This window comes from Platalea leucorodia (assembly GCF_965183815.1).
Source record: "Platalea leucorodia genome assembly, chromosome: 12".
Lineage (NCBI taxonomy): Eukaryota > Metazoa > Chordata > Aves > Pelecaniformes > Threskiornithidae > Platalea > Platalea leucorodia.
Genome location: NC_138834.1, coordinates 14,797,266 through 14,817,169, shown reverse-complemented (window position 1 = coordinate 14,817,169; position 19,904 = coordinate 14,797,266). Strand labels below are relative to the sequence as shown.

The window sequence follows — 19,904 nt, the reverse complement described above, 5'->3', positions numbered from 1 at the left end:
CGGTGCTTGCTGCGAAGCGACGGGCTTGCTGGGCCCTTCAGCGCTTCCCAGAGCCCTGCTCCGTGGGGCACACCTGGGAGGAAGACTTCGCAAAGGCAGGATGGGACTAAAGAGATGAGAAGAGCTGAAATTCATGATCCAATGCTGTAGTGCAATGGTGATGAAAAGAAACCACCCGTGGCTGGGCAGAGGGACAGGGGCACGTTGTAAGCAGCAGCAATTCACGCCCGCAGCTTGGGAAAACAACAGAGCGGGATGCTACCTGCCTGTCCATGCCTGCACCGCGTCCCCTGCCTCCTCCCGTAGTGAGAGAAACGACACAGATCGTGGTCAAGAGTTTTCCAACGGCGAGAAGTCACCTTGAGCAATCACGGAGGGCACCGGCGCACGGCCTGGCTCCGAGCGGCGGGAAGCATCGCTTGGCGGAGACGCAGCCCTGGAAGCGGAGGGACTCGCAGCGCCCAGCAAAACCGTTGGATATTCTCTCCGCCCTGACTGGCTTGCTGTCCCCTTAAGTAGATAACAGCCCACACAGGCCTCTGGCAACAGGCAGCAACAAAGTAAAGCTAGTTTTACATTAAAACCCGTTAACCCTCTAATTCAGTAAAAAGGCTGCATTTGAATAATATCCTAATCCAATTCCAGAGCCGCCCTGGGGAGGGGGATCTGGCGGGTGCCTGGGGAACAGCCGCAGCATTCGCGGCTCCCGCTGCCGTCCAGCCCTCCGGGGTCTTGCCCAGGACGAAGCCATCACAACCTGGCAAAAGCCCACCCGCCGGAGCAGCGGGCTTCGCCCTGGGGTCTGCAGACCCCACGGGGACCCGGCACCGTATCCCGAGGATTGCAGAAGACAGGACCGAGTGTAAACTACTGGTTTCAGTTCTCTGATGGGGAGAGCACGTGCCTTGCACCAGCCCAGAGAGACTCCCCATCTGCCAGCGCCCGAAATAAGCCGTGCAGCCCCCAGGACGGCTGCTATCTCCAGCTCTTGCCCGCAGAGCCATGGGTGATGGCCCAGCCAGGGGCAGAGGCTTGGAGCGGGCTGCTCACCCCCTCTGCCATCAGCACAGCCTGGATACAACGCACCCACCCCAAAAAGGACACCCAGAGCAGATGAGCACTGCACCCTAAAAGTTCCCCGATCTCCCCAGGGAGCCCAGGGGTGACCGGCACACACGGTGACACTGGCCCTGCCGCGTCAAGGGCCAGCAAAACGAGGGGGCCGAGGCTACAGCTCATCACAGCCTAATTACAGCAATTAGTGTGCCATCATCTGTAATAGATACAACCTTTCTGAATAATAGTTACTGCTAAAAGAAACTATTATCGCTCCCGAAGAAAATAAGCGGATTGCGATGGTGTTCAGCTGCAGAAGTACCGCCGGGGTTAAGGACCGGTGGGAGGCTATTTCCCAGGTTTAACTACGTGGACAGTTAAGAGAGTTTCCATTACTTTATCATTAGGATGGTTTCAGATTTGGGAAAAAACAAAGGCAGTGGGGAGAGATGGATTTCCTGCAGACCTACTTAGGCATTCATTTTAATTCAGGGTAATTAGCAGGTAGATGCTCGTTTTCAGAAAATTCCTGTTAAACCCGCTGTAATTTTAGGGATGCAATGTGTGGGATTCTCAATACGTAACAAAGAAGTCGAGACTTTGCTTGTGGAGTAGAAATTAACTCAAAACTGTTCTCCAGAGCTGCGATCAGCACTTTCATAATTAATGTACAGGCATATATATCTGTATACACATACACAGCCCCCCCCGCACACATCAAACAGATTTCCTTGATACCAAATTGCCTGAAAAATTAACCAATGTCAAACTGCTCAACAAGATAAGTATCATTAAGGGAAAAAGAAAATCTTCATTATGTTTGAAGGTGCAGGAAAAAAAAAAAACCCTCATGAATGTTTTCTAGCCTGTTTCCAGGCCAGGAAATAACATGTTTTAAAACCTATCAAAGGGTTAAATTAATTTTCATTAAAATTTAAATTTGAGAAGGCTCCCTCTCTTCTTTCCTCCCTCCTCCCCCTTTGAACGTTTGACTGGCAACCATTTCATATTTCAATCTCGGCAGAACAAATTGAATTAGATGTTGAAACCAAACTCTGCTCTGTTCTCTAAAGCCTACATGCTCTGCTTGCGCTAATCCTTTTCGTCGCCGCTGCAGACCTCAGAGACGCTCAGCAAGAAACCTGCCCCGCCACAAAAGACAATGAAGGGAGAAGGGGGAAAAAAAATAACCAGGGGAAAAAAAAAAAAAGAAGGGAAAATCCAAGTCCAACCTGCAACCCTGCAAAGCTTCGCTGAAATCATGTGCTGGGGGACACATGGGCCTGGAAGGGACTCTGCCTGGCTCCTCCGTCCTCTGTGCCGGCCGTCGGCTGCGCTGAACGCTGCCGGTTGGTCCTTCAGCCCCGGGGATGCTAAATTCCTGTTTCCCTGCGGTGACCCCCCCGGTACAGAGCTGCCCCGGGACCACCGACGGGTCCCGCTGCTGCCAGCCCCCGTGCCAGCGCAGAGGGCAAAGGCAGCGGGGAGCAGCGGAGGGAGCGGGGACGGGAACGCCGCTGATCAGCACTGAGCGAAAAAAGGAAAAAAAAAATAGATTTCCTCCCTCCCTGGTGAGCTCGTCACCATTTTGGCTAACCCTCTTTGACAGCGCTGCTCCGACACCCGTGCCTCAGTTTACCCACTTGTCCACCGAGCGCAAACGCCCGCCTGCTGCGGGGTAGGGCGGATGCACCGGAGCTGCCGTCAGGGCTGAGCGTTTTACACCGCAGCCCTGCAGAGGCCCCAAGGGGTCACCCCTGAATTTTGGGAGTCTGTCCCCTGAGCCAGCAGCCCCAGGTCCTGACAGCAGGAAAACCCGGTGCTGGGGGCCGGGAAGCCGCTCGCGGGCAGCAGCAGGGCTCCTGAGCTGCAGCAGGGTTTTGGGGGCCAGCACGGGGTGTTACGGCTCTGGGTGCCAAGCAGTTGCACTCAGCCTCCTCCGCAGGGACTGCACGGAGAGCCAAGGAGCCGGTGAGCCTTGAGCCCGCTGGTGCTGAGCCCCAGGCTCCGTGGGAGGACTGGTTTCGGGGAGGAGGTTTGCAGAGGAGCTGGGACAGGATGCGTCCGAAAGCACGGGGCTTGCCTGGGCTCCGAGCAATGCTGCCTGTCCTGTCCCTCCTGCCCCGCTCCATCCCTCCCCAGCTCCGTCCTTCCCCAGCTCCATCCCTCCCCAGCTCCATCCTCGGGCTGGCTGCTGGAGAAGGTGTTAACAGCACATACACCCGGAGGCATCCTTAAATCAGAGCTGCTCCAAGGGACAAATGTTATCTCGAGGCTCCGGCACTTGCTGCAGACGCACTGCATGAAGCAGGCAGTTATTTAACCCAACTCGGATTATTCCTGCCGTCACGTAAGCACCTTCCCTTTCATCAGCAGGGCCCCGGCGCTGTGCTCGTGCCCGGTGCTTGCGGCGGACCGGGAAGGCAGACGTATTAGCAGGGTTATTGGTCGGCTCCAGGCCCAGATGCGTTCGCTATTCAGGCGGCCAGCGGCGTTGTGGGTTGAACAAAAGTCCGGTAATAAGTAAGGTTATGAGCATCCCACTGCTAGGTGTATTGGGCACCGCCTCGCAGCACTAGGCAGATATTGCCGAGAGGAAAACAGCCTCTTCGGCAGTAATGTGCATCGCACACACAAACACACACCAGCGAGCGCGGGGCAGCTTCCCGGAGCTGATACACGGAGGACAGCCCCGGCTTCCCCCCGGCACGGTGGGCTCAGGGCCACTTTGGATGCATGCGTCACGCAGCCCTAGCAGCACCCCAAAATCCAGGGGGGCCCTAGGCCACTTGGGTGAGATTTAGGAACTGGCGTCATTTCTGTGGCTGTAAAAATGGGAGCCGGAATGTGTCAAAATCATTCCCTTGGTGGTGCTGAGCAAATACAGCCCTGCTGGAGAAAGCGCTGCAGGGATTTTCTCCCCAGCACGAAGGATTTGTCAACCCAGCGCCCCGAGTCACCTCCCCGCGGGCAGCGTGCCGGTGCAATGTCCTTGTCTCTTTTGATCCTGCATGAGTTTCTCAGCACAGGACGGGGTTTCGTCACCATGGAGGTGGGCGCCGAGTCCCTCAGTGGATGGAAAAACAGGGACAGAGTGCAGTTCAAAGGGACCTAGGAGCCTCCCTGGTGTTTTTATTGCACTTCTCTGGATGCTGTGGCTGGCGAACAGGTTTCCTACCAGCAATCCAGGGTTTTCACCGTGGCCACAAACACACGCAAAGATCCATGAGCCTGTCTCACTTCTCTTGAACCCACGCACGGTTTGTGAGGCGGTCTCAAAAGGCGGTGGGGGGCTGGCTGAACTGCACGGTGTTGGACCACGGGGAGCTATTTATTCCTGGCACCCTCCCACCTACCTCTGCCATCCCGCACTCTCCAGCCTCTAGAGATGCTACTCCAAGAAGACACACGCCAAGGAGGAGCGATGCCAGCCACGAGTCAAGATGGCATGAACTAGACCTTGGGGTGCACCGTGGCCTAGGAGGAAGCGAAGCCGTGGAGGCCAGGGGTGCTGGCAGGGAAAAGGCCTTGCCAAACTCCTTCTTTTGTGGCGGCAGCTGCAGGTTGGTCTCCAAACAAGCGCTTTTTAAATTTTTTTTTGGCAGCCCATCTGTTCTCCCCCAACCACAGTGAGGGCCAATTCGCGACTCGACAGCGATTTCTGCTGCAACAGCAGAAAGCAGACACACCGGGGAGCACACAAAAACACAAGCAGTGCATGCTCTCGGTTCAACGCAGAGCCTAAACCGAGCTCAAATCTGGGCTGTACCCCCTGAGACCACAGCTATGAGCCTGCAGGGTGACAGGGAGGAGAGGCAGCGGGGGGGACCCCTGCTCGGAGGCTGCTGAGCCTTTGCAATGCCACCTTCTCCTCCTCCTGGCACTGCCGGCCCTGCCGCAGCCCATGGCATTTTGACCGCCCCGGCCCCGCTGCCCCGGTACCCACCTCACCAGAGGCAGCTGCTACATGGCCTCGTCTTTGTTGCTCTCCTCCTCTTCCAGATGCTCCAGGATTTCATTCAAAACCTCCGATCGTTTTTTCTTCTTTGGGGAGTCTGTCGAGGCCCGGGTGGTAGCAAAGGAGATGCAGGAGAAGAAGAAAAGTAAAGATTACAACCTGGGTCCAGGCACAACTGCCTCCATGTCCTGCTGCCTCCAACCCACCTCATCCCCCTCCTGGGTAAAGCCCCTCAACGATCATTTACTCGGTTCACAGGCTTTGCTGGAAGCAAACGGCCCCAGTGTCCAAACGGGCTCATTGGTGATGCCGACCCTTCCCATTGACCCCAATTCAGCCATCCACTGTCCAAGAGTGGTCGCAAGACCAACCTAGACACCAGCCTTGGGTCAGCAAGGCTCTTGGCAGGACACAGACCCACCAACATCCTTGCTGAGCCATAAGTTCACTGCCTGGCCCTGCAGCCCAGCCTGCATCTCCCACCTCGTCTGGCAGCGGGCGAAGGCGAGAGGCTGGCTCTCCCCTGACAGCTGAGCAGGGATGTCCCTGCTTCGCTCCTCTTGTCCCGCACCAACAGCACCGTCCTGTGACCCCCGCGGCATTGTCACGCTCCCAAAACTGCCGTGGGGCGCAGCCCCATGCACCCATCCCTCCCTGCGGATGCTCCAGCCTGCGGGAGGGCGAGAAACCCCCGGGGGCTGCCAGCACCCCAGCGAGCATCCCAACCTCGCGTCAGCGCCCGGTGCCGGGGGTGACAAAGCCATTTGGTCCCTGTGCTGAGGCCAACGTCTCCGCCGGGCAAGAAGTGGCCTCTTGGCAGGAGCCGTGGCGCAGCCCCCTCTCCCCCTGCTCGCTCCCCAGCCAGCGGCTCTCGCTTGCGAGCAGCACATGGAGAACAGCTGTTTAAATCCTGCTTTCAGACATCAAAAGCCTCGCTGGGTTTCTCAAACAAACAAACATACCATAGGACTAAAGAAAAGGTGTAAAATAAATAAATGGAACAAGCTGTGCATTTTCTTTTAGTATTACAGCTGCTGCGGGAGATAAACAACAAGTAAATGTCACAAAACATCAATACAGAAGAAATTAACCTGACAAAAGCTCATATCCCCCCCTCCGCCTCCCCCCCAACTCCCAACAATTTTGCATTTCTGGAGTTCCCATCTAATGATTTTATTTTTCAATTAATTCCTTGACAGAGCGCCAGCACCCGCCTCCCTCCCCGCCGGGGGCTGCGGGGACGGGCAGGGGGACAGGGGTGCCGGCAGCGCCCACTCCCCTCCTGGCACCCACCCTGCCGAGCGCGGGGGAGCCGAGGGGGGGCCAAAAGGTGCCACGCCAAGACCCTCCAGCAGCTCTTCCCAGTTCAACCATCCAAAAGGATAAGGGACAACCCACCCTGGAGGAGGCTCCATGGTCCTCCCTCCCCTTTACTCTGCCCTCCCAGCTCCCGCTCCCCCGGCCAGCCTCGCACTCGGGGCTCGGGAACGGCATCAAACGTGGCCTCAGCTCCCAAATCCGTAGCAGGGAAGAGTGTGTCCCCCACCTGCCGCCCCCTCCTCACCAGACCCCGATGTGCTCCGTGCAGACAGCCCGCACGGAGGTGATGACAGGGGCTGCGCGGTGGAGGGGATGCGGGATGCTGGATGCGGGGTGCTGGGTGCTAAGAGAGCAACCCTAAGCAGCACGGTGCACCCAGGGGACCTGCCGTGGCGTGGGCAGCGGGCTGGCAGGGCAAACAGCTCCAGATTCACCGGCTCAGCCACGGCGCTGCTGGGGAGCACCGGGAGCATCCCCCCATCCGCCTAACAAGGAGGAAAAGGGGAAAAAAGAAAAAACAAACCCAGGAGGGTGGGGAAGCGAATTGGTTCGACTTCCCTTCTGCCGCTCCAAGCTGGTTAAGGTTTGCCCGCTAACGATCCCATTTGCTTCCTTTAAACAATAGCCAAAGCCGGCAGGGGTGGGCCGAGAGGGGGATTACCACGGGATTAGAACGTGGCAGGGTTGCGGATGCCACGCTAATCCTGCAGGGTTTTACTCTCCGGCTACGGCATGTGTTTGCATTAGTTACAGATGCTCTCTAAAAAAAAAAAAAAAAAAAAAATTAAAAAAAAAAAGAAAGAAAGAAAAAGAAGAAAGGAGAAAAAAGGGAGCCCAAAAGGCTGGGAGGTGAGGGCGAGCACAGCGCGTCTGTAATGCAGCTGAGAGGTAAAAGGAGCAGCTTGGGGGGCTGCGGCCAACGGAGGAGCAACCTGGGAAAGGTGACGGGGACGGGGAAGACTCTACCCACCCTGCCAGGGAGGGCAGCAGGAGGATCGGGTCCAGAGAGGACCATGCCTTCCCTGCGAACGCTGTGCTGCCAGCAAACAACTGTAAATAAGCAGGGGCGAGCCGCAGTGGGGCTCCGCTGCTTTACACCCACCCACGGCCCTCTGCCGCGCCCGGGAGTCTCGCTGGAAATGCTCTCACATCGGAAATTCAAGCCAGATCCCCCCCTCAAGCATGTCTCTTTCATTCGCCCGCCCCAAAGCCTCCGCATCCCCTCTTTCCACCCCATCCTTCCTATAAAAAACCCCCGCAAGTCATTCCTTCCCCTTCCTGCGTCTCGCGCAATATTCCCCATCTGTCAATTTAATTCTTTGATCGATGGGAAAGAGCAGGAAAAAACGGCCCGGCACAGCTGGCTTCCCAAGTTAGCCCTGGCAGGATACCGCCAGCCCCGCTGGTGACGGCTGAGTGCAATGTTTGTGAAGCGCAGAGAACACAAGTCAATAGTAATTTAGCTGGATTGGGAGCAAGTACCTTCCCCGCACGGACTGCGAGCTCCCGGGAGAGAGGGAGCGCGCGCATGCTGAGGGTATCGCCGCCTTGCTTGCAAATCTTCCCCCAGCGAGGCTTGCCAGGATGGAGCCGCACCGGCAACCGTCGCCCCGTGCTGGGCAAGCGAGGGAAGAAACGGAGGATCGAGCTGCTCACAGACCTTTTGTGGGCTGCAGTTACGCGATTGCGGGGATGCGGGAGACGTGCAGGTCTGCACCGGGGTTCTGGATGTGACCCGAGACCTGCACAGGGCACAGATCCAGATCTGCCCCTCGTCCCAAATTCAGTTGGGATCCCTTCGGCGCTGTTTCGGCAGAGCCAAAATATTCTCCCTGCTGCTTTCAAAGACATCAGTGATCCTTGTTTTCCTAAAGGGAGGATCCCCCTCCCCAAATGAGGGCCAAGATGGTGCCGGTGGCAGGGTTCATGCATCCCTCGCTGCCCTGATGCAGCATTTGCCATGACCCTGCTCCACGTTATGGGCTGGATTAGAGGCCCCAAGGCCAACCGTTGGCCAACCTTTCCGTGGCTTCTCCTTACCACGTTACAGTAGCTAAGTCTCTTTACCCACAGCAGCATCAAATCCTCCCCTGTAGCTGGCCAAGCTCTCGGGTTCTCCGGCCACCTTGCAGCAGCAGGTCCCACAGATGAAAAATGCAAAGTTGTGTGCAATTAAAACTCAAAGAAAAGTGGGGTTTTTTCCCTAATATAAGACTCTCCTGCCTCGGGACGAAGAGAAGGTACACTCAGAAATGAGCAAAAAGACTGAAATCTCTTACAGGCTGTGCTCGGAGGCAGGAGAGCAAGCGCAGGGTGTAGTGCTGCAGTCCCAGCCGTCAGGGCTGGGCTGCGGCTTCGCTCCTGACAGCATTACTGAAACCATCTCTGGCAGCTGGTGACCACTTCTGGGGTCCTCACTTTCTCCTGGAATATTACAAAGACTCAGAACAAGCCATAAAGAATGACCTGAAAACTACGTGAAATGGGAAGGAAGCCTATTCCATTTTATTGCATCTATTAGACCTATTGAAAAGATGGCTCAGAAGTGGCTTGATTGCCATGACAAACGTCTGCACGGAGAAAAGATTTAGGAGACCAGACCTCTCTTTAACTAACAAATAACAGCAGTGAGACCTGGGAACTGGAAGCCAAATCTCTATAAATGGTGTCTAGAAATAAGGTGCATAATTGTAGCAGAGGGAAGTCAGTGGTAGGACGTGTCTCTCGCAGCCCAGCTTGAGACTTTACAGTGTTTCCTCGCTAAGACAAAACTGTCGGGGCTGACACTGGAGCCGCTGGGTCAGGGGTTTTGGCCGCTGCTACTCAAGACACCAGCCTGAAAGATCAAGGTGGCTCTTTCAGAGCTGGAGATGCCGAAATCTGCTGTGATGGCAGCGAGACGGAGCAGGATGAGCTCATTGCTCAAGTCAAACGCGCCATCAAACCCAGGGGAGCGCAGGTCACCGTGTTGTTCCACTGGACCTGGGTGGCAACAGCCCCCCCCCAGGCCTTACGGGAATCTTCTCACCCTCTGCTAGCACTCTGCAGCCTCTTCTACACACAGATCCACCCCGCGCTAACGGCGGAAACATCTGTGCATCACTGTTGGGCCCACAGCAAAACAAAAACTTCACAGAAAAGAGGAAAAAGAAGGAGCTTTTCAAAATACTTAAATTCCAATTGCATAAAACTTGGGAGAAATGTGTCTGAAAGCCCTGTGAGATGGGCAGTCTCAGTCCTTTGTCCTGCTTTAGCACTTTCACCTCTTCTGGTATGCGCAAAGTCCTCGGCACGCTCCCTGGTTGCTTTTATTTCTGTGGAATAACCAGGAAAAGAGCCAGGAGCAGCAGAGGCCACGCGTACCGATGGCACAGCACTGCCAACACGGCTTGATACAAACACGCAACGCCGCTAAAGCAAACCCGGCCTCTCCAAACAGCATGGGTGGCTTGTGGTGGTGTGTTGGAGGTCTCCAGGTCCAAAAGGATCACAGAAGACTTTCAGAGAAACAAAAAAAAAAGAAAAAAAGCCTCTCCCATCTTATGGCAATGCTCAACCCTGCATTCAGGGCAGGAAACAAGGAAGAAGCCGAGTTGGATGGTGGGATACCACACCGTGCCTTTTGAAGGCATCTGCCTCCACGTCCCGCTTCTCAGACGCTGCTGGCTGGGCTTGGCTTGGGGAGCAAGGCGAGGACAGCAGCAGCGGCGGCTTTTGGTGGCAAAAAGCAGCCGAAGACACCAGGGACCTCGGTCTTGGCTCTGTTCCTGAGCCTTGAAGACTCAAAATTATCTTTTCTCCCCCATTCCCAGCTCAGTCCCTTCCTACCTGGCGATAAGGGACCCGAGGGGCCTGACCGCTGCCGCTGCGAAGCTGTGGGAAGACCCTCACAAGTCACCCACACCGAGGTGGGAGAGGAAAACTCACGGGGACAGGAGGAAAGTGGGGGGAAATGGGTATCGGTAGGAAAAAGCGAGCTGGGTTTCTGATCGACAGAATCCTGTCTGCATCACCAGTGAAACGAGATGCGCGGTCTCAGCCCGGCTGTCGGGTAGGCTGAAGGGGGAGGGAGGATTCAAGGCAGGGCAGCAACGGTGTATGGGCTCTGTATCCTTTCCAACCCAGCTCCATGTGGGAAAATCAGCCTCCAGCTACGCCGGAGAGGAAACACGCAGGAGCATCCCCACGGGGGCTGAAGGCAGAGTGGTAGCTGCAGTTTTTCCCTCTTTATCGCTATCACTATCGCTTTCTGCACACCCACAGCAAAAGGGACAGGGCACAGCTCCCTCCCCTCCTCGGGATGGCTGGGCATCGCGGCCAGAAACCCCACGGCAGGCCTGTCTCGAAACCAGGAGAGCGCACTTCCCGAAGAAGTAAAATCCCACCCGTGAAACTCCAGCCTGCCAGTGCGGTGTGGACAGGCTGAGACCTGGTGCCAGGCCCCAGCCAGCTCCTGGTGCCCGCTAGCGTGCCCCAGACGGGCTTTGTTACGGAGATCCGCTTCTGGCAGATCCTGCTCTGCCGCAGGATGAGCTACCAGCAGTTTTGCAGCGGAGGAGCGCGTATGCACCAGACAGGGCTGAAGTCATTGGATGTTATTTCTCTCCCCTTGAGAAGGGCTGGAGCACGGCGATGACTACCGCCTTCAATCCCATTTTCAGTCCCTAAAGATGGGGAGCGATAACCTTGCTCCCGTTTTTCAGCCAAGCTCCCAGAGCCGCTGCAGCTCCGAGGCTGCATCCCTCCTGGGACATGAAAACGCTCTTCTGCGTCTCTCCCAGAGTCCTCACCTCGGTGAGGAAGACTCTGGACAAGCGGGCTGGCGCAAACACACACAGAAATTGCAAAGCAAGCTGAGCCTGGGGGAAACGGAAGCGACAGAGCTCGCAGGCAGCAGCCAGCATCCGCTGCAAGGCTGCAGCTACCGTAAAGCCAAGACTATTTTTTCCCCCTAGACTGAGTAGAGAGGGAGAAAGGAGATCCTGAATCTAAAATGGGGAGCATGAAACATCACACCTGCTGCCCTCTCCACCCAGGTGGAGACTCACGTTGCCGTGATCAGGCATGACGTGTCCCTGCTCCAGCGCTGGGTTCTGGGTGGGCACATCCATCCCCAGCAGTGCCTGTCCTCCCTGCTGCCTCCCGCAGGCCCCCAGCAGCCCAGCTCTACACCCAGGCTATTACGTACACTTAAGACACCGCTCTGCTCCTTTTGGAGATCAGCCCATGGCTCCCAGCACATCCCACTTCGTTCCACACCTCCCCGGTCATATCCACCCTCAGCCCTTCCACCACCAAACTGCAGCTTCCCCAGCCTGTAATAATCAGCGCTGCGCACACTATCTCACGAACGCGAGGTCGGGTCCCACTGGAGTCAGGCTCGCTAAATAAGCACAGCTTGCTGCTCTCCCATCGCCGGGGATTGCAACGTGCAGCCCCAGAACTGCTTATGCCAACCCCCTGGGCGACGGGTATGTGCGTGATGGAGAGGGGAGGCTGGGAGGGGATGCAGGAGGAAGAGCATTGATCTCCAGCTTAGCCCTCCAGCCCAGGGAAGCCCTTCCTACATAAATATTTGCCAAGCAATGCATTTGCGCCTGTCGATGGCTGTCAATAGGAGCCTGCAGCGCTGTTATCTACGGAGCTGTCATTCTCGGGGACCTGATCCAAACAGCCCTCTCCGCACCTCAACCGATGGCCAAATTATTTGCCCTTTTTCATCTGTGTGCTGCGTGCGCAGAGCCGGTCCCCAGCTACGGAGCACCCTGGGGTGCAGGCGGACGGAGCGAAAGCACTGCGGCTGGCCGGTGGCATGGAGGTGCCTCGGCAGTGCCAGCACACGGAGAGTTAACCGGCTCGCATGCACACAGAGAGCTGTCAGACAAAGCCATGGCCTGGATGCCTCCTGCTTCCCCCTGTGCTTCCATCTCGGGCTCCAGCATCTACCTGCCAGCTCCCACAAGCCGGCAGCGGCGGGGAAAGGGCTGGCGTGGACCGGCAGAGTGTGCCAGATGGGCCGGTGCCAGCCGGGGCTGTATCGACAGGCCAGAAGGATGCTGCTACGTTACCGTGGAAATGGTCTGCCGTTTTCCGTCTCAGGGCCTCCACCGTCTCCTCCGTATCTGCCCACTCCAAGACCAGCCTCCGGCCGTACAAATGTGTGCTGTGGCACAGGGCGTTGAATGCTTTCTGCAGAATTAAGAGAAAAAAAGATAATAAGGGAGAAAATAAAAACAGGCTCGCCTGAGGAAAAGCAAAGACGTCCCTCCCTCCCTCTGCCCTGAATCTAAAAGGCCACCAGAGAACACCCTACTTTGAGCGCTTTGCTCTGATGGGGCAGGATTCATCTCCATCAGTGGCTTTGACTCGATCATTTATCTTCTACGTACTTGCAGCAGAGCAAATACCCATCGCCATTCCTGCAGGCTGCTGCTGCTCGCTAGGGAGCAGGCTGAAATCCAGCACAGCAAGCAGCTCAGGGTTGGCTGCAGCCTTGCATCTCCCTGGGCCCACACCTGAGCTGGGAAAGCTGCAGGCTGGAAAGGCTGGGGGGACTTGGGGCAGCACTAGGTGGGTCCACTGCAAACCAGGACCCTCGTGGGCAGCGCAGCAGCGGGGGGTTGGCAGGGACAGAGCAGCCTCGTGACTCTCCAGCCACCCTGTCCTCTGCCGGCACGCAGTAAAGCCCGGCTCAAATGTGAGTAGAGAGGTTGCTGTCTGCTCACGGGCAACAAGTTTGAAGAAGCACAAGCTCGCGGGGGAAAGCTGCCTTCCCCTCGCCAACCGTTTGGTGATGTTGGCCATGGTGGCAGCAAGTGTGGCAGAGCCAGATGCCAACGCAGAAGTCCTCTTCTCTTTTTGCCTATGGTGGTTTGCTCTGTTACAGAAATCCAGAGGTTTCCTCACTGTTAGATCCGACTTCACAACATCTGTACAGCTATAACCTCTTGCTGATGTTGAATACAAGCATGCCGGCCAGCACAGTAGCTCAGATGGCTTTCTATGCCTGTAGGCAACCAGCAGAGGCATGCAGGTAGCAGCGACTCGAGCCAGGGAAGGATGACTTCGCCTTTATTTCCCATGGACTTTCAAGGAAATTCAGGACTGAGCAGGATTGGGCCCATAATGCAAATACACAAACACGTTGGGCAAATATTTTCACCCTCAGGGCCCCACAAAGCGCTCCACAGCAATGGGACACATGGCTGGGCACAGGGGTAGAGAAAAGGAGCCCAAAATGCTCTTTTAAAAACCCCGCCTAAGGCTGGGATTAAGTCAGGTTATAGGCTCTGCAAACTCGCATCCCTGGAACAAATACGGCAGCTATAGGACCACAGAAACACATCCCGCTGTCCAACAGGGACGTGTCCTCCCACCTGGAGGCCCCTAAAGCAACACCAAAGTTGTCCTGGAGAAGCCCAGACCTCTCCTCCGAGTTGTTTGCTAAATGGTAATGGTGAACCACTGCGGTCATCCCCAAATGTCACATCTCTGGGCAGAGGGGCTCTTCCTGCAAGAGGCTTTGGCTGCCCGTGACCGCTCAAAAACTCAAAAAAAAAAACCATTTCCAGTGACCAGCACTCAGTAACCTCCGTTTTCCCCTCCTTCCGACTCCCTTTCGCTCATGTAATACTCATTCATTATAAAAAAGAGAAACGGGGAGCACCAGCTCCACCTGCTCCGTAGCACGGCTGAGACCCCCCACCTTCGCCAGCTCCCCGGGGCTGACCCCGGCAGGGCACCCCTCCTTTTTGGGGGGGTGCCTTCCCCTCTGAAGGGCTACAAGCCTGGCTGGTGCTTTTGCAGCTACAGCTGTTTTTATTTGCCGCTGCTGTTGTTTTAAAGGCCTATTTTCACTTGGAATGGTATCCAATTAGCAGAGCAATGTGTTGGCTTAAATAAACACTCGGGGGGAGGTGGCAGTAGGGAGTTGTGATGGCTGTTTACATTGGCACAAAGAGCCATTTCCAAAGCCTGGCAAACAACTGCAGCTCTAATCGCCGGGTCTCATTTGTTAATTTATACTTTTTAATTTCTCACTTCCCGCAGCAGAAGGAAGAGGAAGGTTGGAAGACAGAATATAGCCCCGGCAACCTCGCTGCGCCCCGCAGCGGGTCACGGAGGAGGGCAGACCATGCCGAACGCGCCCACCACGATCATGGTGCGAAGTGCAGCACTTGGTGGGCTCTCGGCCTCAAAGCAGCTTGCTCTGCCACGTCCTCCTCGATGCAGGATTGCTTCCATGCCCCGCCGGGCACACGCAGCCCAGCTCAGCCCAGTCTGGGATGAGGCATCCTCTAGATTTGCGGGGAGCACTGGGGGAGGTCATGGAGCAAGAGGGAAAGCAGATGCTGCCATCAAGTTGTGTTGCATGAAAGAAACCTGCTGGGAGAGATGCATCTGCCAGCAGCCTGGTGACATTGGCCCTTCCCAGCCCAACGCGCTCCCAAAATGGGCTGTTTTGTACCCAGGATGAAGCAAAGCTCGGGATGCCGGGGCGAGATCGCGGAGACCCTCGCAGCCCACGTGGAAAAGGACATGTTGGGACCTGTGGTCCCCACGGCCCCGTCTTCCAGATGGGCTCCCGGAGCTGGGGGCTGCAGAAGAGAAGCCATGCATTTCAGGTGAAAAACAACTGAATGTCACTTCATTTGGAAATCAGCTAAAAAATAAAACCTAGCTCTTCATTGCTCTGAGAGGAATTAAGACTTTTTCAGGGGAAAAAAAAGAGAAGCCACCGATGATTTAAAAGACAAAGGGATGAAGGGGAGAAATGCCATCCCCATACATCCGCATTGCTGGAAATTTTCCAGCGAGGGGAGGAAATTTGTCACTGCTGCTATTCCAAATGAAAAGATAGGTAGGGAAAAAATATATTTTAATTACATGAGAAATATGAAATGAGGACAAGCAGACCGGCTTTCAAAGAAAGCGGGGCCGGAGGCTGGAGGCCGGAGCTATTCGCAGGGTGCAGCTCCTCCACCCGCGTCTGCCTTCCCAGGACACCTCCTTTGAAGACCAAAGCGTCGGATGGCCAGAGGCTCGTTCGGTTGTATCCGAACTCGGGATGGAGAGAGGTGTGGTGTCCACTTGTCCGAGAGAGAGAGACTCACCAGAAAAACCCTCTAATTACCACAGCTTCGCATCATCCTATGCTTTTGAGAAAAGGGGAGCCTCCACCACACAAGGCTCAGTAACCTTAAATGCCAAAAAAGGATTTAATTAAACCCACTGCCAGGTAACACCAAAAGCTGAAGAGCCCCGGCAAACCTCCTCGCAGGTCTCTTTTGCTTTCCAAATGCTTTAGGGGTTGCATGAAAACCCTATGGCCCTCTCCCCCTAGAAAATAGGATGTGAGTATGCTTAAAAATGTCATTTTTGAACCGTCCCAATTATGATTTTGCAGAGTTTGATTTGAGCTTGATGTCACGGCTCAGCGTGGCAGGATTTCGGCGCTAGCTCCGAATACAGCTTGGGCAGGGCTAGAGCCCAGGCGGCGGATGGAGAGGCGAACGGAGCAGGGAAAAGTGGAGAGAGGAAGGGGAGAGGCCCCCAACAACAACAGCTTAAAAATCTCTGTGGGATTCAGAAAGGGAATTTCAGATTTAAGGGGTAGTCGATAAACTCGCATGAAGCCTGGGCTGCCAGGACAAGACAGACCCTGCTCTGGAGCAGAGCCTGCTGCGCCAGGGCCTGGGAAAGGCAGAGATCAAGAGACCGGACCATTGCGTCTGCCACCCCCGAGTGCTACGGCTCCATCCCTAAACGCCGTGTTAATTTGGAAGACAGTGCTGCTCTGCCTATAGATTCCCCCTTGCCCTGTTAAGTACTCAAGCCGAAGAGTCTCCGGGCTGGAATCGTTAGAGGGACAAAGGGTCAACAACATTAGGAGATGGATAAATTTCCCTTCCTCGCAAGAACCAGTCCCAACTGAGGATGCTCTCTGCGATGCCAGCTGCACACAAGGATTTTTTCTTCTGTGTGCATGCATTTTTAAAGGGTTGACTGTCTTTCCCGAATGGGCAATTTCTATTTGGAGACCAGATGTATTTTTATACCGACAAGGGAGAAAAGTGGAAACTCGGCTTCCAGTTAATAGTTCAAAAATAAAAACAATCCCACAATTCTGCACAGGGAACGTCAGGAAACGTGTCAAATGGTTAATGCTTCCTTAACTGGAGTTAATTTGTTATTGCCAGCAGATCAAAGTCCCCCTTCTCACCCCCCAACTTCCATGCACTCCCAGCTAGTGGTCAGCTGGCCCTGGAGATTTAAAACGAAAGGCCTGACCAGCAGGTATGCAAACCCTCTCGGTGAATATTATTTTGTCCCTCCCATTGCTGTCTTTGACGTGAGTTTTTCTCTGTTTCCCTGCTTTGCACGCATGTGTGCTGTGATCTGTTAAATGCTCGCGACATAGAAGAGAGAGGGCTGCTAATTTCATCTGATGGTGGTGTAACACTCCCAGTCGAGGTCCATCCATCACCCTGGGAGCCGTCAAACGACCCAAGAGACAGCCTCGGCTGCAGACGTCGCCGTGGGAAAGCCAGGCGTGAGACTGGGGCTCTGAAGGACGAACATCTCCATCTCCGAGGGAGAAGATGCTACCACCAGCAGCGTCCCGTGCCCTGCCCGGGACCGTGCTGCCCACAACAGCACCTTTCGGCAGGGCTGGCTCTCCTCGAGCGGGTGGCAGAGCATCAGGGGAGGCCGAGGGGGTGAAACCCAGCCCGGCAGGACAGGTCTGCAGGCACAGCACCGGGGAGTTCAGAGGGGGAGCCCCACATCTCTGTCCTGGCTTTGGAAAATCTCTGCGCACGCTCCCACAGCGGCCGTGATTGCCCAGAGAAAAAGACAAACACGGGAGGTCACAGGCTTTAAATGCCCAACAAAGCCACCCTAATTATTCTATTACAAAAACATCATGTTTTATAAGATGCTTATAAGCGATTTCCAGATTACCACTCTGAGCAAAAACGTCATTGACAGTCACAGCTATTCAGCTCAGAGGTCTCCAGGCCCACTCCCCTCCTCTCTCATTTCACTTAGCAATAAACTCTAAGCCAATTATGTCCGTGTTTACAATATTCAGGATCCTATTCATCAATACACAGCGCATCCTTTTCCAGACGGCCAATGGAGTGTACTTGATGTGCCACTTGTGAGACAATTAAATCCCTCAAAGAGATGAGGGCGGAAAAAAAAAAAAAAAGAAGAAGGAAGAAGAGCTGCTTTGCTGGAAAAGACCCCCCCTCCCGAGCGATCTTCCGTAGGGCAGCTCGCTCCCCGCACGCTCGCCTCCCGTGGCCTCTGCGAGCTTTGGGAGCGGTGCCCCGAGCAAGCGCCCTGCCTGGCTGCCTCCCCTCCAGCTGGCTGCCGCGACGGACGGGTTTCCTACTGTTGAGATCTCTATTTGTCCAGTGCAGCTGCAACCAGCCACCGGGTCCCCAAGGGGCTGAAGAGGGACTGGACGCAGACGCTGAGCCTGTGCCCTGTTTCCTCCAGAAACCAAGCAGAAAAGTGGGTGCTGTCTCATTCACCCCCAAACTGAGCAGCAGGAAAGAACCAGCCAGGTCCCTGTATGCACCTTTCCATCAAATGTTTAAAGTTTCCTTAGGAAAAGATTAATTCAAAAAGCAGGAACAAAGCCTGAACGACTCCGGAGGAAGCAGAGGTTAAAGCCAAGCTGCCCAGAGCCGGGGTTTGAGCAGAGCCACGGGCACAGCTCGCCGTGCAGGGAGAGGAACCCCAAGGCGGACCCCAAGGGGAGGACGAATGCTGAGCAGAAGGAAGTTTGAATTAGGATCAATACAGGACTAACAAAGAAACTCTATGTACTGTGTTATACGGGAGGTCAGACTGGAACGGATGATCTAATAGTCCCTTGTGATCCCAGATCAATGAATCCTGTCTAAAAACATAAACACAGGCTACGCTTGCTCCCTCCTCCTCTCGCCTTCATCTCTGCTCACAGTCTTGGAAATTTGGACTCTCAGGGAGTCAGGGGAGCCACGTGGTCCCTTCCCTTCAGCGATAACATCCCTCGGCTTCTGCCCACAAGCGTTCCTGTTCCAGATACCACGCAAATCGCCAGCAGCATGGATGGCACCCGCCCTGGGAGTGCCCACGCAGCAGCTTACAGCAGGGCCCAGGACCCCCTTCTGCCCAGCGCACGAGAGACCACGCCTGCTCCAGCCTCCTCCTGAACCTCCGGCAAAGGGTAAGAGCGGAATACTGTCAGACAGGCTACAATCCCCTTGTTTCTTCTGCAAATACGGAACTTAAACATATAGGAAAGCTTTAAAAAAAATAATAGAGCAGAACATTTTGAACGGCAATCTATCCCAGCTTAAAATGCCATGGAATATTTTGCAGCATAAAGTGCACACGGATCGCAAAAATGTCAAGGTATTGGAACGATGGGTTTTGCATTTTTTGGTTAAAGCAAAACGTGCTTTCAACTTGCAGGCATCAGGAGCTCAGTTCTCGGTGCTCAGAAAGGTGTTTCCCAGGCACAGCCGCCTGCTGCTGACGTTTTCCGTATTGCTGTCAAATAGCCAGCGCAGACCACTCTGAGAAAGCATCCTTGGCCAACCCAGCACAGCGAGGTCCCCTCTTTGGATCAAGACAATGACCGGATTACAGAGCTTGATCTTTGCTCTTGCGTTCAGCAAGGTAAAGCAGACACAGTCCTTTCTCTCTGCTTGCCCATCCTTTTGACCAATTCACAACTACTGCTCTTCTGTTACGCTATCTGAAAAACGCCAGGGTAAGGCTGCTCACAGAAGGGTCTCAAAACACACGGAGGAACCGATGAAACAGGCCTTGTGCAGTTTACAAATCAGTAAACAGCCACAATATCCAAAACTCCCCTAAAACCAACGCGGCGGTGGGGGTGGGACAGGTACTGAGGTTTCCTGACGTGTCACATTGGGTCAAAACCATCCCTTCTCACCTTGCTTCTGACAAACCTGAAAAATAAGCCCCTGTCCTACATTACAAGAATTTTCAGCCATTGCCTCAGCTGCAGCGAACCTCTGCCCGTTACCGCTTAGGGTGCGGTTTTTGTCGTGTAACCCTCCGCGGTTGCTCACGTGGGGGTTTTAGCCTCAGTGCAGCTTTGCTGGTGAATGGTACCAGCCTGCCCCAAATCTGGGCTCCGCCTCAGTGGGACAGAGCCTCCGGGCTCCCTTCCTCACCTTCTGCTCCCAGACCGGGCTGGGAGGGGGAGAGGGGGAGGACTACAGCTCACCTTGGCATCCTGCTTGGTGAGGAAATCCACAAACCCAAAGCCCCGGTGGGATCCCGTTCCTGCTATTTTTTTGGGCAGCCGGACGGTCTTCAGCTCTCCAAAGGTGCTGTGAATTAGAGAGAGAAAAGCAAAGACGGTGTGAGATCAAGGGAAGAACCATCATTTTATCACAAACCACGGCACTACCAGTGGCAGACCCACGCTGCAGGCTTGCCAGTGCTGAGGACTCGGGCGAGTGGTGTCCCGCCCTGCTTCCCTGTAAGCCCCATGTCCAAAGCACCTAGTAACAGCTAAAAACTCAGCTTGGATTTCAAGGCT

General features: G+C 55.1%; 1 protein-coding gene across 4 annotated transcripts in view; it reads right to left on the bottom strand.

The window, feature by feature from the left end:
• RBM19 (RNA binding motif protein 19) overlaps positions 1–19,904 on the bottom strand; it is a 79,506-nt gene that overhangs the window by 11,204 nt on the left and 48,398 nt on the right. For 2 of the 4 annotated variants that reach the window (XM_082324834.1, XM_082324836.1), the window contains 3 exons: positions 19,587–19,692; positions 12,403–12,523; positions 5,003–5,111 (listed from right to left, as the gene is read on the bottom strand). In XM_082324834.1, the coding sequence (XP_082180960.1) occupies positions 5,020–5,111; positions 12,403–12,523; positions 19,587–19,692 (319 nt within the window). In that variant the 3' untranslated portion in view covers positions 5,003–5,019. Of the gene's footprint in view, positions 1–5,002; positions 5,112–6,929; positions 7,095–12,402; positions 12,524–19,586; positions 19,693–19,904 lie in introns of those variants that run through there. The other 2 variants (XM_082324835.1, XM_082324837.1) reach the window with 1 other exon arrangement.